We start from the raw sequence: 15,825 nt of genomic DNA, 5'->3' as shown, positions 1-15,825 counted from the left end.
GATGGCCCCTGGTCTCGGGTTCTCCTTTCTGGCCTGCCCTGCCCTCCCTGAGTCTGTGCCATTGGTATCTCTCTAGTGCCCTTAATGGGATGTTTTTATTTCACATTGGGTCCAGTTTTTCTAGTTTTCCTCAGGAGGAAGATTGGTTTAAAATAACATTGTCCACCATTTGCTAAAAACAGAACCCCCTGGATTTTTTATTTTTTATTTTTTTTTGCGGTACGCAGGCCTCTCACTGCTGTGGCCTCTCCTGTTGCGGAGCAAAGGCTCCGGATGTGCAGACTCAGCAGCCATGGCTCACAGGCCCAGCCGCTCCACGGCATGTGGGATCCTCCCAGACCGGGGCACGAACCCGTGTCCCCTGCATCGGCAGGCCAACTCTCAACCACTGCGCCACCAGGGAAGCCCCTGGATTTCTTTTAAATACTTAATGCCTCTGGGGAAATTCTACTTATAATTAAATTCATTAAAATTGGGTTTACAGGGCTTCCCTGGTGGCGCAGTGGTTAAGAATCCACCTGCCAGTGCAGGGGACACGGGTTCAAGCCCTGGTCCGGGAAGATCCCACATGGCCATGGAGCAACTAAGCCCATGCGCCACAACTACTGAGCTTGTGCTCTAGAGCCCGCAAGCCACAACTACTGAGACCACATGCCACAACTACTGAAGCCCGCATGCCTAGAGCCCATGCCCCGCAACAAGAGAAGCCACTGCGATGAAAAGCCCGCGCACCACAACGAAGAGTAGCCCCCCCCGCTGCAACTAGAGAAAGCCCACACACAGCAACAAAGACCCAATGCAGCTAAAAATAAATATATAAAATAAAATAAATTGGGTTTACACACTGTTCGAGAATAGCCATTGCATGAAGTTAGGTGGGTGTGTTTGATGAATGTTTTTCCTAGGGTTCTCAAAACAGTGAAGTTCCATATTTTTTCCCCTAGAAGACACTTAATAAAGACATCTTGAATTAATGAATAAATGTCCTAGTGGGTTTGCAACATCTTGATCTGATTGCAACCAGTTCTCCATGAAATCCAGGGAATGAGTTAGCATTCTCACTACCCACCCTTGCCCCCCACATTCCTGGTTGCAAGCAGTCTGTGTTCTCTGCGTGTCTTCAGAACATAAATTTGACCCACTCTCCTGATGAAAATACTGCCCTGTGATCTTAGAATAAAGTCCAGAATCCTCGCCGTGGGCCCAGCCCACCTCCAGCCCCATCACATGCCCACTTTCCCTGGTTCCTCAAACGTTTGGAGCTCTTCTCTGCCCCAGGGCCTTGGCCTCCTGCCCAGAGTACCCCCCGTCCCCTCCCTACTCCACCACCCCCGTCTCTCAGGTCGTCCCTGCTTCCTCCGTAGCACCCCGCGTACTTCATTATTCTGCATATTCATTCATGCGAGCGTTCTTCCCCCTTCCAAGGACTTACCACAGCTGGCGATGATCTGTGTCTCCCTGTTTGTTCTGTCTGTCCTCACTTGCATGTTAAGGGTGGGACCTTGTCTGCTTGTTCTCTTCCTACATCCTGAGCACAGAGCCTGGTGTCTGCACACAGCAAGTGCTCACTCAGTAATTGCGGGCTGAGTATCCCCACACACTGGAATGTCATTCAGCCGTAAAAAGGACTGAACCTTGAAAACGTTAGGCTTCTTGAAAGACGCCAGACACAAAGGCCGCACAGTATATGATTCCATTTATAAGCCGTGTTCAGAAAACGCCTGTCTGGAGACAGAAAGTAGATGAGCATTGCTGGGGGCTGGGGAGGAGGATGGGGAGCAACTCATTCATTCATTCATTCGTGTGTGTGTGCATGCATGCCGTGCCGGGTCTTAGTTGTGGCATGCAGGATCCTCGTTGCAGCATGCAGTATGCAGACTTAGTTGCAGCATGTGGACTCTTAGTTGTGGCAGGCATGCAGGATCTAGTTCCCCGACCTGGGATCAAACCCAGGCCCCTTGCACTGGGAGTGTGGAGTTTTACCTACTGGACCACCAGGGAAGTCCTTGGGAGTGACTCTTAACAGATACAGGTTTCTTTGGGGGTGACAGAATGTTCTGGAGTTAGATACACTCTATTGGCAATTGCACGACTTTGTGAATCTACTAAAACGCACTGACTTGTGCACTTTAAAAGGGTGTATTTTCTGATGTGTGAATTACATTTTGATAAAAACTATGTAAATCTGTGGATTGAACAAGTGGTGGGAGGGAGGCGCTGTGGCCCTGGAGCTCCTGGGCCCTCGCTTCCTGCAGCGTCCCGCCCCGCTCAGGCTGGGACTTCCCGTCCTTTCAGTGTGAAAAGTCTGGTCCTGGGCCCATTCCTCTCTGGTTGGTGGATGAGAATAGAAAACCTGTGCCCTGTAAACAGATTTCTACTTTCCTCTCTCTGTTTGCTTTCCTTTCTGTTGTATAAAATGCATTTGCTTTGAGAAGCTTTTATTCAGTAAAAGCTGAAAGCTAAAGCCAATTCCCAGTCAGGCCCTCGCTGCTTGCGGTGGGGTTGGACGCAGGAAGGCAGGAGGACCTGCTTTGCACACACATCCACGCAGCCAGAACACTGGTAGGATTTGGAAAAGGCTCCCTGCCCGGACCATGAAAGTGTCTCCACCACTGTCTGCCCAGTTCCTAGTGCCGTGCTGGCCCAGAGCAGGTGCCCAGTGCATGTTTGATGACTAAAACACCCACCCATCACCACCTTGGATCCCAACAGGCCTGGAGGCCCAGCTGCACAGCCAAGCCCCAAGCCCAGTTCAGTCTCAGCTTAAGCCAGCACCCCCCAAGAAGGACCCAGTGGAGGATGGTGCCCACACTCCCTCACCCCTGTGGGCCCTGGACAGCACACTGTTCCAACCTGGAAACGTAGAGCTGAGTGAAGGACATGCAGATCAGGACTAGGGCCCCAGGCCCACGACTCCAGGGGCCGTCACAGGGCCGGGAGCCTGTGCCAGTCAGGACTCTGGGTTGCAAGCGACAAAAACTCAAACTGAAAAGACATAAGGCAAGAAGGGAATATGTCGGTTCAGGTGCATAAAGAGTCTGTAAGGTACCTTCTCCTCAGTGTTGCTGTGAACCTAAAACCACTTTATAAAAGAAGCCTTAATTTTTTAAAGTATAGCGGCAACAGCTTCAGGTGCCGCTTGACCCAGGGGCTGCCCGGTAGGAGGTGGTCACCCGAGCCCCTCTTGGTTTTGTTTCCTCCGAGATGGCCCTGTCCTTCGCTTTCCTTCCTTGTGGCACAGAGTGACCACAGCCCCAACCTCACACGCTGACCCAACCAAGGCCAGCGGCAGCGACAGTTCGCTGGCTTCCCAGTAACCCCAGCGAGCACCTCCGCCTTGATCACAGGCTCTGACTGGGTAGGGTGCCCACCGCGGACCCGATCACTGTGGCCAGGGGAGGGGTGTGCCATCCAACCAGGGCCTCCCGCCGTGGGGAAGGGAGGATGCCAGTAGGAGCCCCACGTGCCACTCTCAGGAGCCAGGGGACCATGCCGGAGCGTCCCCTGTGGACCTCAACCCTGGCATGTGGATGGGAAATGGCGTGGGCGGCTCACCCCCCGGGCCCAGAGGTGCGGGTGACCACGTGTCCACGCGCACCCTGGATTTACTGCTCCGTCTGCCCCTGTGCCCCGTGTGCACAGCTTCCCCCCGAGGGGGCTCTTCTCACTTAGCTTCCTCACGTGCCTGTTATGCCCCTTCTGTAGACCCATCCCTGTTTTTTTTTTACCACGTGCCGAGTCGCGGCCGTGCAGTCCTCCACGTGGGATCTGGATCCTCGGCAAACGCTGCCGGCCAGCGCCTTGGGCCGTGTGGCCCAGCAGGGAGAGTGCTGGGCTCTGAGCCAGAATCGCTGGTTCCGCTGTCCCCAGGCGGCTCCCCCCGCTCCAGGGCCTCGGTCTCTCTGCCCGCTGACGACCTCAGAGCGGACTTGAGCCCGGCAAGAAACCCGCGGGTGGTTCTGCAGCAGTGTGTGGGGCTGGGAGGGACAGTGCACTTCCCAGGGCCTGGCAGGCCTGCTGTCCGTGGGAGGGGAAGGACTCACACCACGTCCCGCCTCCGGGGAGACGTGGTCCCGGCTGACGTCTGCCGGGGTGCGGGCGCGGGGCCGCGGCAGGTGTGGCTGGTGAGTCCACGTGTGCTGCTATCTCTGTTCCAGGCACCTACGTGATGACGGTCACAGCCAGCGACGCTGACGACGGCACCACGGCCAATGGGATGGTGCGCTACCGGATCGTGACCCAGACCCCGCAGAGCCCCTCCCAGAACATGTTCACAATCAACAGCGAGACAGGGGACATCGTGACAGTGGCGGCCGGCCTGGACCGAGAGGTGAGGAGGCCGCCGTGGGGCGGGGAGGGCAGGGGGGGGTGCGCTGGTGCTGCCGCCGCCGCCGCCACCAGGGCGGGGGGACCTTTCCCACTAGGCACAGCAGGGTGTCTCCAGGCACTGGGCCACGTGGTCCCACCTGGGTGAGGCTTGGCAGGGACAGTGCCCGGCGGGGCTTAAGTTGCATGGTGTAAATACGTCTTCTGGGACCCGTGTCAGTGGAGTTGTGCGATGGGGGAGGTGGGCCAGAGCCCCCAGGGCTCAGAACAGGCCTCAGGCGGACCCGAGGCCTCCATCTCATGTACCAGAGGATCCAGCAAGGCCCCAGGACCCTCCCCAGGACCGTGATGGGCGCCTGCTCGGCCTGGACAGGGCCCTGCAGTTGGCCCTTGGAATGAAGAGCTGCTCTGTCCGGCTTCTAGAAGCCTGCTGCCCTCAGCTAGGGAGGTGGTCCCTCGGAAGGGATAGTGATGCCGCATGGGGTGGGCCGTCAGGGAGGCGAACCATCCCCCGTCTCTCCCCACCCAGGGTCTCCGACCTGCCGCGGGAGGGAGGGCATCCCCATGTACCACAGTGTTTCTCCAGGCTCTAGCCTCACCCAGGGTGTCTTCACACCTTCGGGAGAGCAGTGTGGTGTGACTGGGGCCTGTGCATGAATGCAGACACTCACACGCACTCTCGCACACGCATGCACACGTCCTTCTCCATGGTCAGCTTTGGAAGCATTGCTCCAAGGAAATTCCTGTCTGAGGTCCAGGGTCAAGGCTGAACTTGGGCACGGTGACCCCTGAACACGAGCAAGTGCCCCGCCTGCTCCTTCCTCACTTAGCAGATGTGGGGACAGAGTGCTGTGTGAGGCATAGTGGATGTGGAGCTGGTTAGACGGTGGCTGCCCCCAGGGCCAGGGGTGGGGAGCAGAACCTAAGTGCATGTGCTGCAGTGGATCATGCGTGTAAGCAGTGGATTGCGTGTGTAGGCAGTGGGTCTCGTGTATATGCAGTGGATCGTGTGTAGGCAGTGGGTCTCGTGTATATGCAGTGGATCGTGTGTACATGCGGTGGATCATGTGTACTGGCGGTGGATCGCGTGTATATGCGGTAGATCACATGTATATGCAGTGGATCGTGTGTGCTGGCAGTGGATCGCGTGTATATGCGGTAGATCACATGTGTAGGCAGTGGATCGTGTGTAGGCAGTGGATCGCACGTGTATATGCAGTAGATCATGTGTACGTGCGGTGGATCCTATGTACTGGCAGTGGATCACATGTGTACATGCGGTAGATCACATGTATATGCAGTGGATTGTGTGTGTAGGCAGTGGATTGTGTCCACAAGGTGGTGGTGTGAGATGAATGGAGCTAACTGTGGAGAAATCAGGGGAGGCTTCTCAGAAGAGGTGGCCTTGCTCTGAGCCTTGGAGGCTGATAGAATCAATCATGTTTCCTTCTCTTTGGGACTAAGGACCCGCTTTTCCTGAGCGCTGCACACCAGACGTCTAACCAGTTCCGAGCCATCACAGATCCCACTCAGCAGGCTCCTCCTTTCGATCAAAAACTTTCACTGAGCACTGACTTTGTGCTAGAAACTGCCGAGGGTGCTGGGCAGACAGCAGTAAACAGGGCGAGTGGTGTCCTTGCTCGCGTGGGGCTCACTGTGCAGGAGGGAGAAACAGGCGGGAGGGATCAGTCCCCACGAGATAGATGAGTTCAGGCCGTGGCGTGGGTTATAAAGAGAGAGCATCGTCTACCATCCACAGAAGGCGGGGCCGGGGGGGGAGCATCAGGGACGTCCCTGTCCTGTCCCGGGAAGGGAGTTGTATGAGTGTCCCAGGGCTGTCCTGACAAAGGAAATGTAGCCTCTTCTGGTTCTGGAGACCAGAAGTCCAAGATCCCAGCAGCCTCAGGCCCCAGCCCAGCAGCAGAGGGGCCTGTCCACCTCCCAGGCAGGCACATCCCCGCGCCCTGCCTGGCACAGCCTCAACGGGCCTCTGCCACCTCTAAAGAGCTTCTGTTCATTGCTTAATGAGTGTGGACTTCAGGTTCAGGAAACAGAGAGGCGGGCCCCGAGCACCCGGACCTCCGTTAGAGATGAAGAGCAGCTCGGCTGCATGGCTCTGCTGGGAGCCCGGCTGTGCTGTCGGGCCTTGGAGGAGGAAAGAGGCGTTTCTGGGGCCTCTGTCTAGAGGACAAAGGGGCAGCACCCAGAGGACCCTTCTGGAAGTCTGCAGAGCAGGGAGAGGCCCCACCTCAGAAAGCTCGGAGAAGCTGCCGGTTCTGAAGACGCAGGGCAGCTCTGGATGCCGTGCCCCTGCTTCCCTGAGCAGGTGGGGTGCGGGCCGTTCCGGTTTGCGTTTATTTATGAACAAACCAGCAGGTGTGGAGGGAGGGACAGACGGCCAGGAGCAGTGGGAGGAGGAGTACCGCCAACGTTTCGTGGGCATTTCTGCTACTCATTTTCCATTCTTCTGTAAGCATGTGCCGAGCTCCCGCCCGTGGGCAGAGCCTGTTCTAGACACCAGGGCGCCCCAGGGACCCCATGGGAGGTCAGTGCGGGCTAGGCACTGTACAATGCACGTTATCACATTTTAGTCCTTGAAACCACCCTGGGGGGAAATCCCAGTAGTAGCATTTCTTTCCAGATGAGAAAGGCAAGGCTGCAGGGGCTCTTAATTGCCCAGGGCCGAAGGGTCTCGGGAGCTCAAGAGAGGCGTGACCCCCGGGACCCAGGCCCTCCCCTGGTGCTGAGGCTGGAAACTCTGGACGCCAACAGGGGCCAGAATTCACGCTGGGGCGTGAGGGGAGGGGTGGAGAGGCCTGGGGAGGGTCTGCCCCACCAGGGCCTTAGTGGAGCAGACAGCAGGGAAAGCCTCAGGTTGGCATTTTTTAAAATTCTGTGCAAGGCAAATGACACACATCTGTGGGCCTCGTCTAGCCTTGGGGCCACCCGTGGACACCCCCAGCTCCTTCCATAATGGTCAACACTGTTTAGCCATGAGGAAGCTTCGTTTTCCTCATCTCAGAAATGGGAACATGCGTGTCACCTGGGTGAGGCGTGTGCCATCCTGAGGCTAGAGGAACGCATCCCTGAAATGCATCTCTTAACCCCATGCCTGCTCCCGGCAACCTGGATTCTTAACCCTTTCCAGGGTGCACCCCAGGAGAGGCTCCACTCTGCGAGGTAAAACATAGGCCACCCAGCTAGATCTGAGCTGCAGACAAACACAGATCGTGTTTCCTGCAAGTGTGTCCTAAATATTGCATGGGACTTATTCATACCAAAACTTGTCAGTTGTTTGTGTGAAGTTACATATAACTGAACGGTCCCTGGTTTTCTTTGCCTCGTCTGGCAGCCTAGCCTGAGGCAGCCGCCCCGCTCGGGGCCCGGTGGGCCATCCCTCCTCCTCGGTGCCACAGCGGCACCTGACGGGGAGGGGCTGACAGGCAAAAAGGTCCCTGAGAGCCGGGCCTGCAGATCAGTGGGAGCTGGCCGGGCGGGTGGACGTGATGTGCGAGGGCCCTGCCCGGCTGGGCGAGCCATCAGGTCCCATCAGTGTGGCCGGCACCAAGCCGCCAGGGCTGTCGCCGCAACACGACTCGCCCTGGAGCGGGAGCCATAGCACTCGCTCGGCCGTTGGAGGCCCCTCCTTCCCCGGGAACGAACCTGAACACCTGCTCCGCGGACACCGGAGGACGGGGAACATCCCAGTGGGTGTGCCGGGCAGTGCACCCTCACTTAAGGGAACCTGGTGGCCTCCTCCGCGCCTGCCCACTGCCAAGGCCCACCCTCACCCTGACCTCGTCCCTCACTTAAAGCAGACCCAGGACCTCCAGAGCCACCCACTGTCTCAGGCTCTTGGTCACTGCAGAATCGCGTGGACCTTCCTCCTGGCTCCGGCGGTGACCCTCCTGCCCCATCCTCGCCCTGCGCCCCCGCGCGGCACCTGGCTGCCCGGCACCAGAGGGACCGGCAGGTGCTCGGGGACCAGCCCCGCCGAGTGGGCGGAAGCAGCCGGATGGCGCCTGGCTCCACCCTGCGTCCTCCGGCCTCCACCCGGCTCCGTCCTGCCCGGAGGCCTGGCCTCTCCTTTGGGGCGGCCGCTGGGCCAGTCACGCCAGCTGTGCACCCAGCTCCCCCCCGAGCAGGTGGTTGCTGGATCTCAGGCGGGTCAAGTGAAAGTCTGTACTAACTAGCGCGTCTGCGGACCGTGGGCGGCAATGATCGCGAGACAGCTGCCGGCCGCTCCTCCTGGACGCTTTCCCCGCTGCGCCACGAGGCCTCGGGCTTGGGGTGGGCAGCCTGGGAGAGCCCAGCTCGGGAAAGTACAGCCCCGGACAGAGGGAGCGGGGGAGGGTGGCGGGCGGGGCCAGTGCTCTGAGGCCCCGCCACCCCGTGGCCTGCCGCCGACCACGCAGCCTTCAGCCTCGAGCCCTCCCCTCCCCGGCCGTCTGGTCCTTCCCATCTTCTCACCAGACGTCACCTCCTCAGGGAGGCCTCCCTGACCCCCTCTGCTCTCACTGAACCGGCCCAGTTCCTGCAGAGCCCAGCGCAGGGGAGATGCCATGTGGGCTTGTCTCCTCTACTGGGGGTTCCCTCCTGCCACAGGCTCGGGGGGCCAGGCCAGGCCTGAGGCTGGGCTCCGCGCCTGGTGCGTCGAAGCTGCTCGAGAAGTGGGAGCTGTTGGCGCCACCGCTGCCATGAGGGCCCTGCTCCAGCGGGGACGGCACTGCTTGTCCCAAACCTGGACACACGCCCAGGGGCCTCCTCCTGCCTCGGCCGGCCGCCTTTCCTCTTTCTGCTCAGGAATCCAGGCGCTTCAGTGTAGTCTCTGTTCATGGATAAGACGAGGCACAGAGAGGGAGGAAGCTTGCCCAGAGTCACACAGCGGGGAAGGGAAGGCTGGCATTTGAACGCAGGCGGCTCCCTGCCCTCAGCCTGTGCTGGGCCGCTGGCTGGGGCGGGGCGGGGGGGACGCGGGGGGCGGGGTGTGTGAGATTCCGCCCGCTGGTGTGTCCTTTCCGCGATCTGCACCCTAGGCTCCGCCCTCCCTCCCGTCTTCCCCCGCCCCTTCCGCTCTCTCAGTCTCCATAAGGAGGGTTAACCTCCTGTAACCCTGGCCCCAGACTGAGCTTTTCCAGCCCAGAATTGAAGCGGGAACCATCTCCCACTGTGAGTCCGTCTGACTTCTTGGCACTTGGATGCACCCTCAAAACTGTCCCAAGTACCGGGGGGGATCCGTGTCTAGGCTTTGGGAATCTCAGACGGTCCATGGAGCCTGGAGTGGCCAGTGGAAAGGAGGCCCAGCTGCTGAGTGTGCGTGTGACGCTCCCTGGGAACAGAAGCACCTCCCGTGGGCCCGCGTGGCCCGTGTCACGTGCATGGATCTCTCTCCCAGCACCTCTGCCTCCCGCTCTTGGGGCGGCGTCCCCATAAGGGAGCATGTGATCCGAGGGGGGTGGCCAGTGTCCCCAGCTCCAGTTGAGGGGCAAGGAGAGACATGGGGAGGGGCCGAGACACGACTCAGTCCCCAGGGCCCATGTCAGACGAGGTTAGCACGAGGAGAGTGTGGACGGCTGAGCTGGAGGCCCAGAGGGAGGGGCCGCGCAGGGACCCAGGACCAGTGGGAGCTGGGAACGTGGGGACAGTGGCCTGGGGCTTGGAGCCATGCAGTGGGGTGGGCTGGAGGATAGGTGCGGGGGGCTCGCTCAAAGCCTCCCCCGAGGAGATGTGCATCCATGTGGGTGGCGGGGAGAGGGAGGGAGCAAGGTGATGTTTACTGAGTACCTACTGTGTGCCATGCACCCTCGTTACTAACTGCACTAAAGACAAGCCCTCTGGGGCAGCCAGTGTCCAGATGTTGGGGACACCGTCCACTACATTGTCCACTTTCTGTCCCGAGCTGCTCCCATGGGTGGGACGCTGGGCCCCTCTGGCTGGCAGTGGCCAGTGTGTCTTGACTTGGAAACAGACATTGCGGGGCCTCAGCTGTGTGTTTGGTAATGAGGCCACGCCGGGCGCCCTGAAGGCTCCTCGTGAGCTGGCACCCAGCCTGCTGCATCCTTCCCACGTGGTTCTCCCACGCGGCCACCGCCTCAGCTTCCGTGGCTTTGGCTGGACATCCACGCGACCAGACGCACAAAGGGCCATGTACAGCACCTCTCTTCTCTCTCTGAGGGACGCTGATGCCCTCAGAAAGATGTTTCTGTGAACAGAAACATCTTTGGGGGGGAAACCCTGCAGACACTTATTTCAGAATCAGCAGAATAACTCATGGTTAGGAAGGGGAAAATCCACAGACATAATTGCTGCCGTGTCTAATTAAGCAGCCCTATGTGAATTGAGCGTTTCTAGATGATTAGAATGTCAGGAGAGCCTGGGATGATACGGGAGCAGCTGAGTGTCTCTCGTGTCATGTCATCGGAGGTGCTCTGGTGGTGCGGCGGGTGTCTCTGCTGTGTGACTTCCCTGGAGCCACCGCTGTTCTCAGACCCACTTCCTCGTGGTCCCTGGTGAAGTTTGCCCACGGGAGGGGGCCCGTCCTGCTCTGTCCTTGTGCCCGCTAGCTGCAGGCTGCTCACCTTCTTGAAACTTGTCCCAGACAAGGGCGGGCCGAATTCACGATCTCATGGTTCACAGGACTTTTAAGAAAGCAAAGCCAACACTTTCTGTATTTTTCGCGGGTCTCCACCCTACGTGGTGATCAGATGAAACGATGTCACGGAGAGCGATGAGTGATGAAGACAGCTTCGTTTCAGGCCCGACGACTACCGTGGCCACTGCCGACTTTAGCTAATTTACTCCCGTGACCCAGCTCAGGTGGAAAGTGGTCCTTTGGTGACAAGACAAGCATCACCCCCTTGCTTCCCGAGAAGCGTCGTGACAGGCCACATGGGAAATCCCGAAAATGTGCTTTCCTAGAAAATGAGCTCTTTGTAAGACTGTATCAGGGGTTGGCAGGTAGGGGGCAACGGTGGTCTTGGAGAAGGCGGAGTTCAGTGTGTCCCGCTGGCTGATCTTGAATCGTTTTTACCGAACGCTGCTTTTAAGACACCAAATGCGGCTTTGCGGTCTCAGAGAAAAAAATTACCGATTGCAGCAAATGTGCCAGTGACCCACCTCACATTGGGTTCTCACCCCTGAAGTCATTGCTCTCCCCCAAAAAAGAGAATAGAGGGAAGGAGAAAAGTAGCCCAAGGCAGGTCTCGGGCCTCCAACTTCCGTCTGAGACTGGCCTCGCCCGGCCATCTGAGGGTGTCCTGACTCATGGGACGGTCTCGCAAACACGGAGTCCTGAGCTCCAAGGGGCAGGACGTTCCAGAAGAAACCCGCTGGGCTCTTCTCTTGGCATCTTTCAGGGAGAGTTTTAACCACTGAGATGGTGCAGGGAAGCGTCTCAGGTGACCAGGGTGTAAGTGCCTGGGGACCCGTGCCAGGGCTGCAGCCGCGCTGAGGACTTCCCCAGCAGAGACGTGAGCGTCCAGAGCACACGGGGGTGCTGCCTTTAGCACATCTGGTTCCCAGCCATTTCCAGGGCGTCTCAGACGCCAGCTCCTGCGGCCTCTACTTAACATTGTCCCAGGAAGAAGTAAGCCCCAGAGAAAGCAGAAGACCGCATTTCCTTGAAAGAAAGATGGAAAGCATGCAAACGGAAAGGCCCTGTCTGAGCTGAGTTCCCCGTTGGGCACTCTCCACGTGTTATGGAGCCACCACAGCTATGTATGCAGCCCACAGAGCACGCCCAGGAGCGGCTCAGGCCCTCAGCCCCGCGTCTGCTCTCTGGGGCCTCCCAGCACACAGTGTGACTGCAGATGATGCTTTCCCAGCCACACCTGTTCACTGAGCCAGGCTGGGACCTGCATCCGTCCTTGAGCATCAGCTCAGGGATGCGGCGTCTGTGGTGGGGAAGCAGGCCTGGCGCTGTCCCCAGGGGCTCATGGCTCCAGGCTGCAGAGGGGCTATGGAGGCAGTTCCAGGGCTGGGCCTCCCATGAGAGCAGCTGGGGGCTGCCCCCCATGGGTGGCGGGATGGTGGTCAGACCTTGGGATGGGAGCTCTGGCCGGACCACCCGGCCACCACCCACCTTTCCCCTGCTTCTCCCCAACCCCAGCCAGACCTGCCCACCTTCTCCAGGAAGCCCTCGCTGCTTTCTTGCGCCTTTGCATCCCCCTCCTCTGCCTCTCCCTCGGAGGCCTGGCTGGAGGGCAGGGGCCCGGGGAGGCCACTCTCTCACTGTACGTTGCACTGTGTCTACCCTACACCTCCTGCAGGTAGAGTAGGGCTCAGGCAGCCGTGCAGGAGGAAGGTGAGGGCGTGCCGAGTGGGAACGGTGCAGCCAAAGGTGAAGACAAGTGCGGACGGCATGAACTCTGACCCCTGAAGTGGGCAGGAGCCGAGGGGTGTGAGGGTTCTGGACACGAGGGTCCCAGCACAGGAGTCTGACCCCTCCTGGCTCCCGAGGAGGGCAGAGGTCAGAGCAGTGCTGGCTGGGGGTCGGCCACATCTGAGCAGCTTTTTTTGTACATAAAGTTTTATTTGCACACAGCCATGCCCACTCATTTACACACTTGGCTGCTTTCCTGATGCAACGGCGGACACTACCTGGCCCCAGAGCCACTCCTGGGTGATACCATGGTGGCCGGTTCCTTATGCAGCAGGAGCAGGGATTTCACCTGTGCCCTTGGCTTGTTCTTGTCAGCCAGATACAGGGTCTCAAACCAGCAGCATAGAGACAGATTCAGCCCCAAGATGTGTTTTCTTATTGTCTTTTTGTTGTTGTTGTTTAAACTTGGCCAACATTTAAGCAGACTTTTGTATACAAATCCCAATTTCTGGATTAACGTTCAGAGGCTCTGGATGCCAGGCTGGCTTTTCCCGAGGCAGCAAGAGGCTGGCCTATGCCTGGCAGTGCCCCTGGTCCATCCTCCTGGCGACTCCAGGCCCCAGGCCAGCTCCTGATTCTCTTAAAAGCCACGATGAAGGGCTTCCCTGGTGGCGCAATGGTTGAGAGTCCGCCTGCCGATGCAGGGGACAGGGGTTCGTGCCCCGGTCCGGGAAGATCCCACATGCTGCGGAGTGGCTGGGCCCGTGAGCCATGGCCGCTGAGCCTGCGTGTCCGGAGCCTGTGCTCCGCAACAGGAGAGGCCACAGCAGTGAGAGGCCTGCATACCGCAAAAAAAAAAAAAAAAAAAAAGCCACGATGAAGAGTGGGGACGAAAGAGGGAGAAGGGCCGTGCGTCTCAAGGAAAGGGAGCACGTGGACTTCCTGGCAGAAGGGGAGGGCAGCCCTACGTGTTCACTCTGCCGACGACACGTGTAGGACCCAGCATGCAGCTTCCCCACACCCTTCAGTGGCCAGGACCCCCTCCCCGCCGAGTCTGTCCACAAACTCACCTGGCTGGCCCATCGAGGTACCCTGTTTCTTCTTTTTTGCATCTCACCCGCACCCTGGCGCTGGGCCAAAGCTGCCACCACCTCCTGCTTAGACCAGGATGGCACCCGCCCAGGCGGTTCCCAGCCCCGCCCTGCAGTCTGTCCTCAGTCAGCAGCCCGGCGATCATGTCCACATGCAAATCTGGTCATCGCTGCCTTATCAAACCCTCCTGTGCCTTCCCATCTCCCCAGAGTGGAGTCCACGTGGCCCCTGCTCCCTCTCCACCCTCCAGTGCCCGCTTCCCCGCTCGCTGGCCGCCTCCTGGCCACAGTGAGCCCCTGCCCCAGGGCCTTTGCACTGCCTTCCCTCTGCCCACAGCATCTCTCCCCCAGATACCCAGCGCCTGGCTAACCTAGCATCCCCTCGGCAGGGAAGCCTGCCTGGTCACCCTGTGTAAGCTAACGCCCCACCATCCTCTGCTTCTTTTCTCTGCCTTAGTTTTCTGCACAGCCTTTGTCACCATCTGCTGTGACACGTTTTGCTTATTTATCGGCTGTTTCCTCCCCTAGAGCTGTGGTTCTCAGAGTGATTTCCCCCCAGGGACATTGCCATGTCTGGGGACAGTTTGGGTTGTCACAGCTGTGACTGGGGGTGGGGGGTGCTTCTGGCATCAGGCGGGTGGGGGCCAGGGATGCTACTCGATACCCTGCAGTGCACAGGACGTCCCCCCAATGCACACACAGGCCCAAATGGCTAGGCCCCACGGAATCCTGGGCTTGCAGACACCAGGGGCACAGCCCCTCCACAGTCAAGTGCGAGGTGTGTGTGAGCGGCCATAGCTGCCCCTCCCCGCCCAGTGCAGGTGTTTGTGTCTGTGACCTGGAGTGGGTCGTCCGGAGGGGCCCCGAGAAGGAGAAACCGAGGTGGCCTCATCTCCCTGGACCAGACGGGACCTTCTGTGTCCCCGCCGTTCACCCCCGAGGCCACTCCGCACTCACCTTCTCCCCAGATTTCCAGACTCATAAGATCTTCAGTGGTCATCCCTGGCCGTGCAGCATCCCTCTGTGTCCAGCAGAGGGATAGGGAGGGAGGAGGAGAGAGAAGGAAAGAGGAGGAGACACACAGACCCAGACAGCAGGACTGGCCGCCACCAGCTGGGTGAGCCGCACCAGGGTGGGCCGTGGGCTGCAGGTCCCCGGGGGCCCCACGAGGCAGTAGTGCCGGCACCTGGAGGTGTCATTCGGGTGCCACGAAGTGCACCCTGCTCACGTGCGCAGTTTGGTGGCATTTGGCACCCTCGCAGCACCGTGCACCCTCCACTGCCGTCTGTTCCGGGGCGTTTCCGCGTGGCCGCCTCTGACCTGCCCTCCTGCTGGAATGCCGTGCTCTGTACGTTCTGCTACAACCTGTGGGCCTTTGCACGTCTGGCCACTTTTGTTGAGCGCCACGGTTTCAGGTTCATCACATTGTAGCCGGGGTCAGTGTGTCGCTCCTTTTCCCGGCTGCATCACATTCCGCCGTACAGACAGGCCACGTTTTGCTCATCCCCTCGTCTATTGGTGGATGTTTGGGCTGCTTCCCCCGTGACAGGAGCTGCTGTGAAGACAGGTACAGCACCTGCCTGAACGCCTCTTCCTGTTCTCTCGGGTGCACACGTAGCCGTGGACTTGAGGTCATAACATGTAACTTCCCGGGACCCGCAGCCAGTTTTCCACGGTGGCCACACTCCCCACGCCTTTTGGGATAAGTCTCGATGCGCTTGAGTGAACAAGGTCGTCAGTCTTGGGGCTCCTCCTCTCCCAGGACCCATCTCGTGGGTCCCCAGTCATGTTCTCGGGCCCCGAGCGGACACCCGAGGGCTGAGCACACAAGAACCAGACACGGGCAGGAGCCCGGCCCTTAGTGTGCTCTATCTCCCAGCAGTGACCCTCGGCACCGGGCGCAGGCTGACCCAGCCCCAGCAGCAGCGGGGACGGTGGGGTCCAAGCTGCACCGCCGGCTGCGTGTCCTGGCAGCCCTGCGTGGAGAGGGCTGAGAGCGCGCAGGGTGCGGGAATCTTTGATGCTTTTCTAGGCCAGGCCAGCCAGATACATTATTGATGGATGTTCTGCAAAATTTAAGTGCTGAGC

The 15,825-nt window shown here is 59.3% G+C and overlaps 1 protein-coding gene across 1 annotated transcript in view; it reads left to right on the top strand.

The window, feature by feature from the left end:
- The window catches only part of CDH4 (cadherin 4), a gene marked incomplete at its 5' end in the record, with an annotated part of 560,697 nt that overhangs the window by 502,767 nt on the left and 42,105 nt on the right, over positions 1-15,825 (top strand). Inside the window, one exon of the mRNA XM_082644614.1 lies at positions 4,158-4,330. Within this exon, the coding sequence (XP_082500740.1) occupies positions 4,158-4,330 (173 nt within the window). The remainder of the gene's footprint in view (positions 1-4,157; positions 4,331-15,825) is intronic.

Source organism: Mesoplodon mirus (genome assembly GCF_964341445.2).
Source record: "Mesoplodon mirus genome assembly, chromosome: 15".
NCBI classification, from domain to species: domain Eukaryota; kingdom Metazoa; phylum Chordata; class Mammalia; order Artiodactyla; family Ziphiidae; genus Mesoplodon; species Mesoplodon mirus.
The sequence above is the reverse complement of the archived record's forward strand: the minus strand, read 5'-3'. Positions and strand labels throughout refer to the sequence as shown.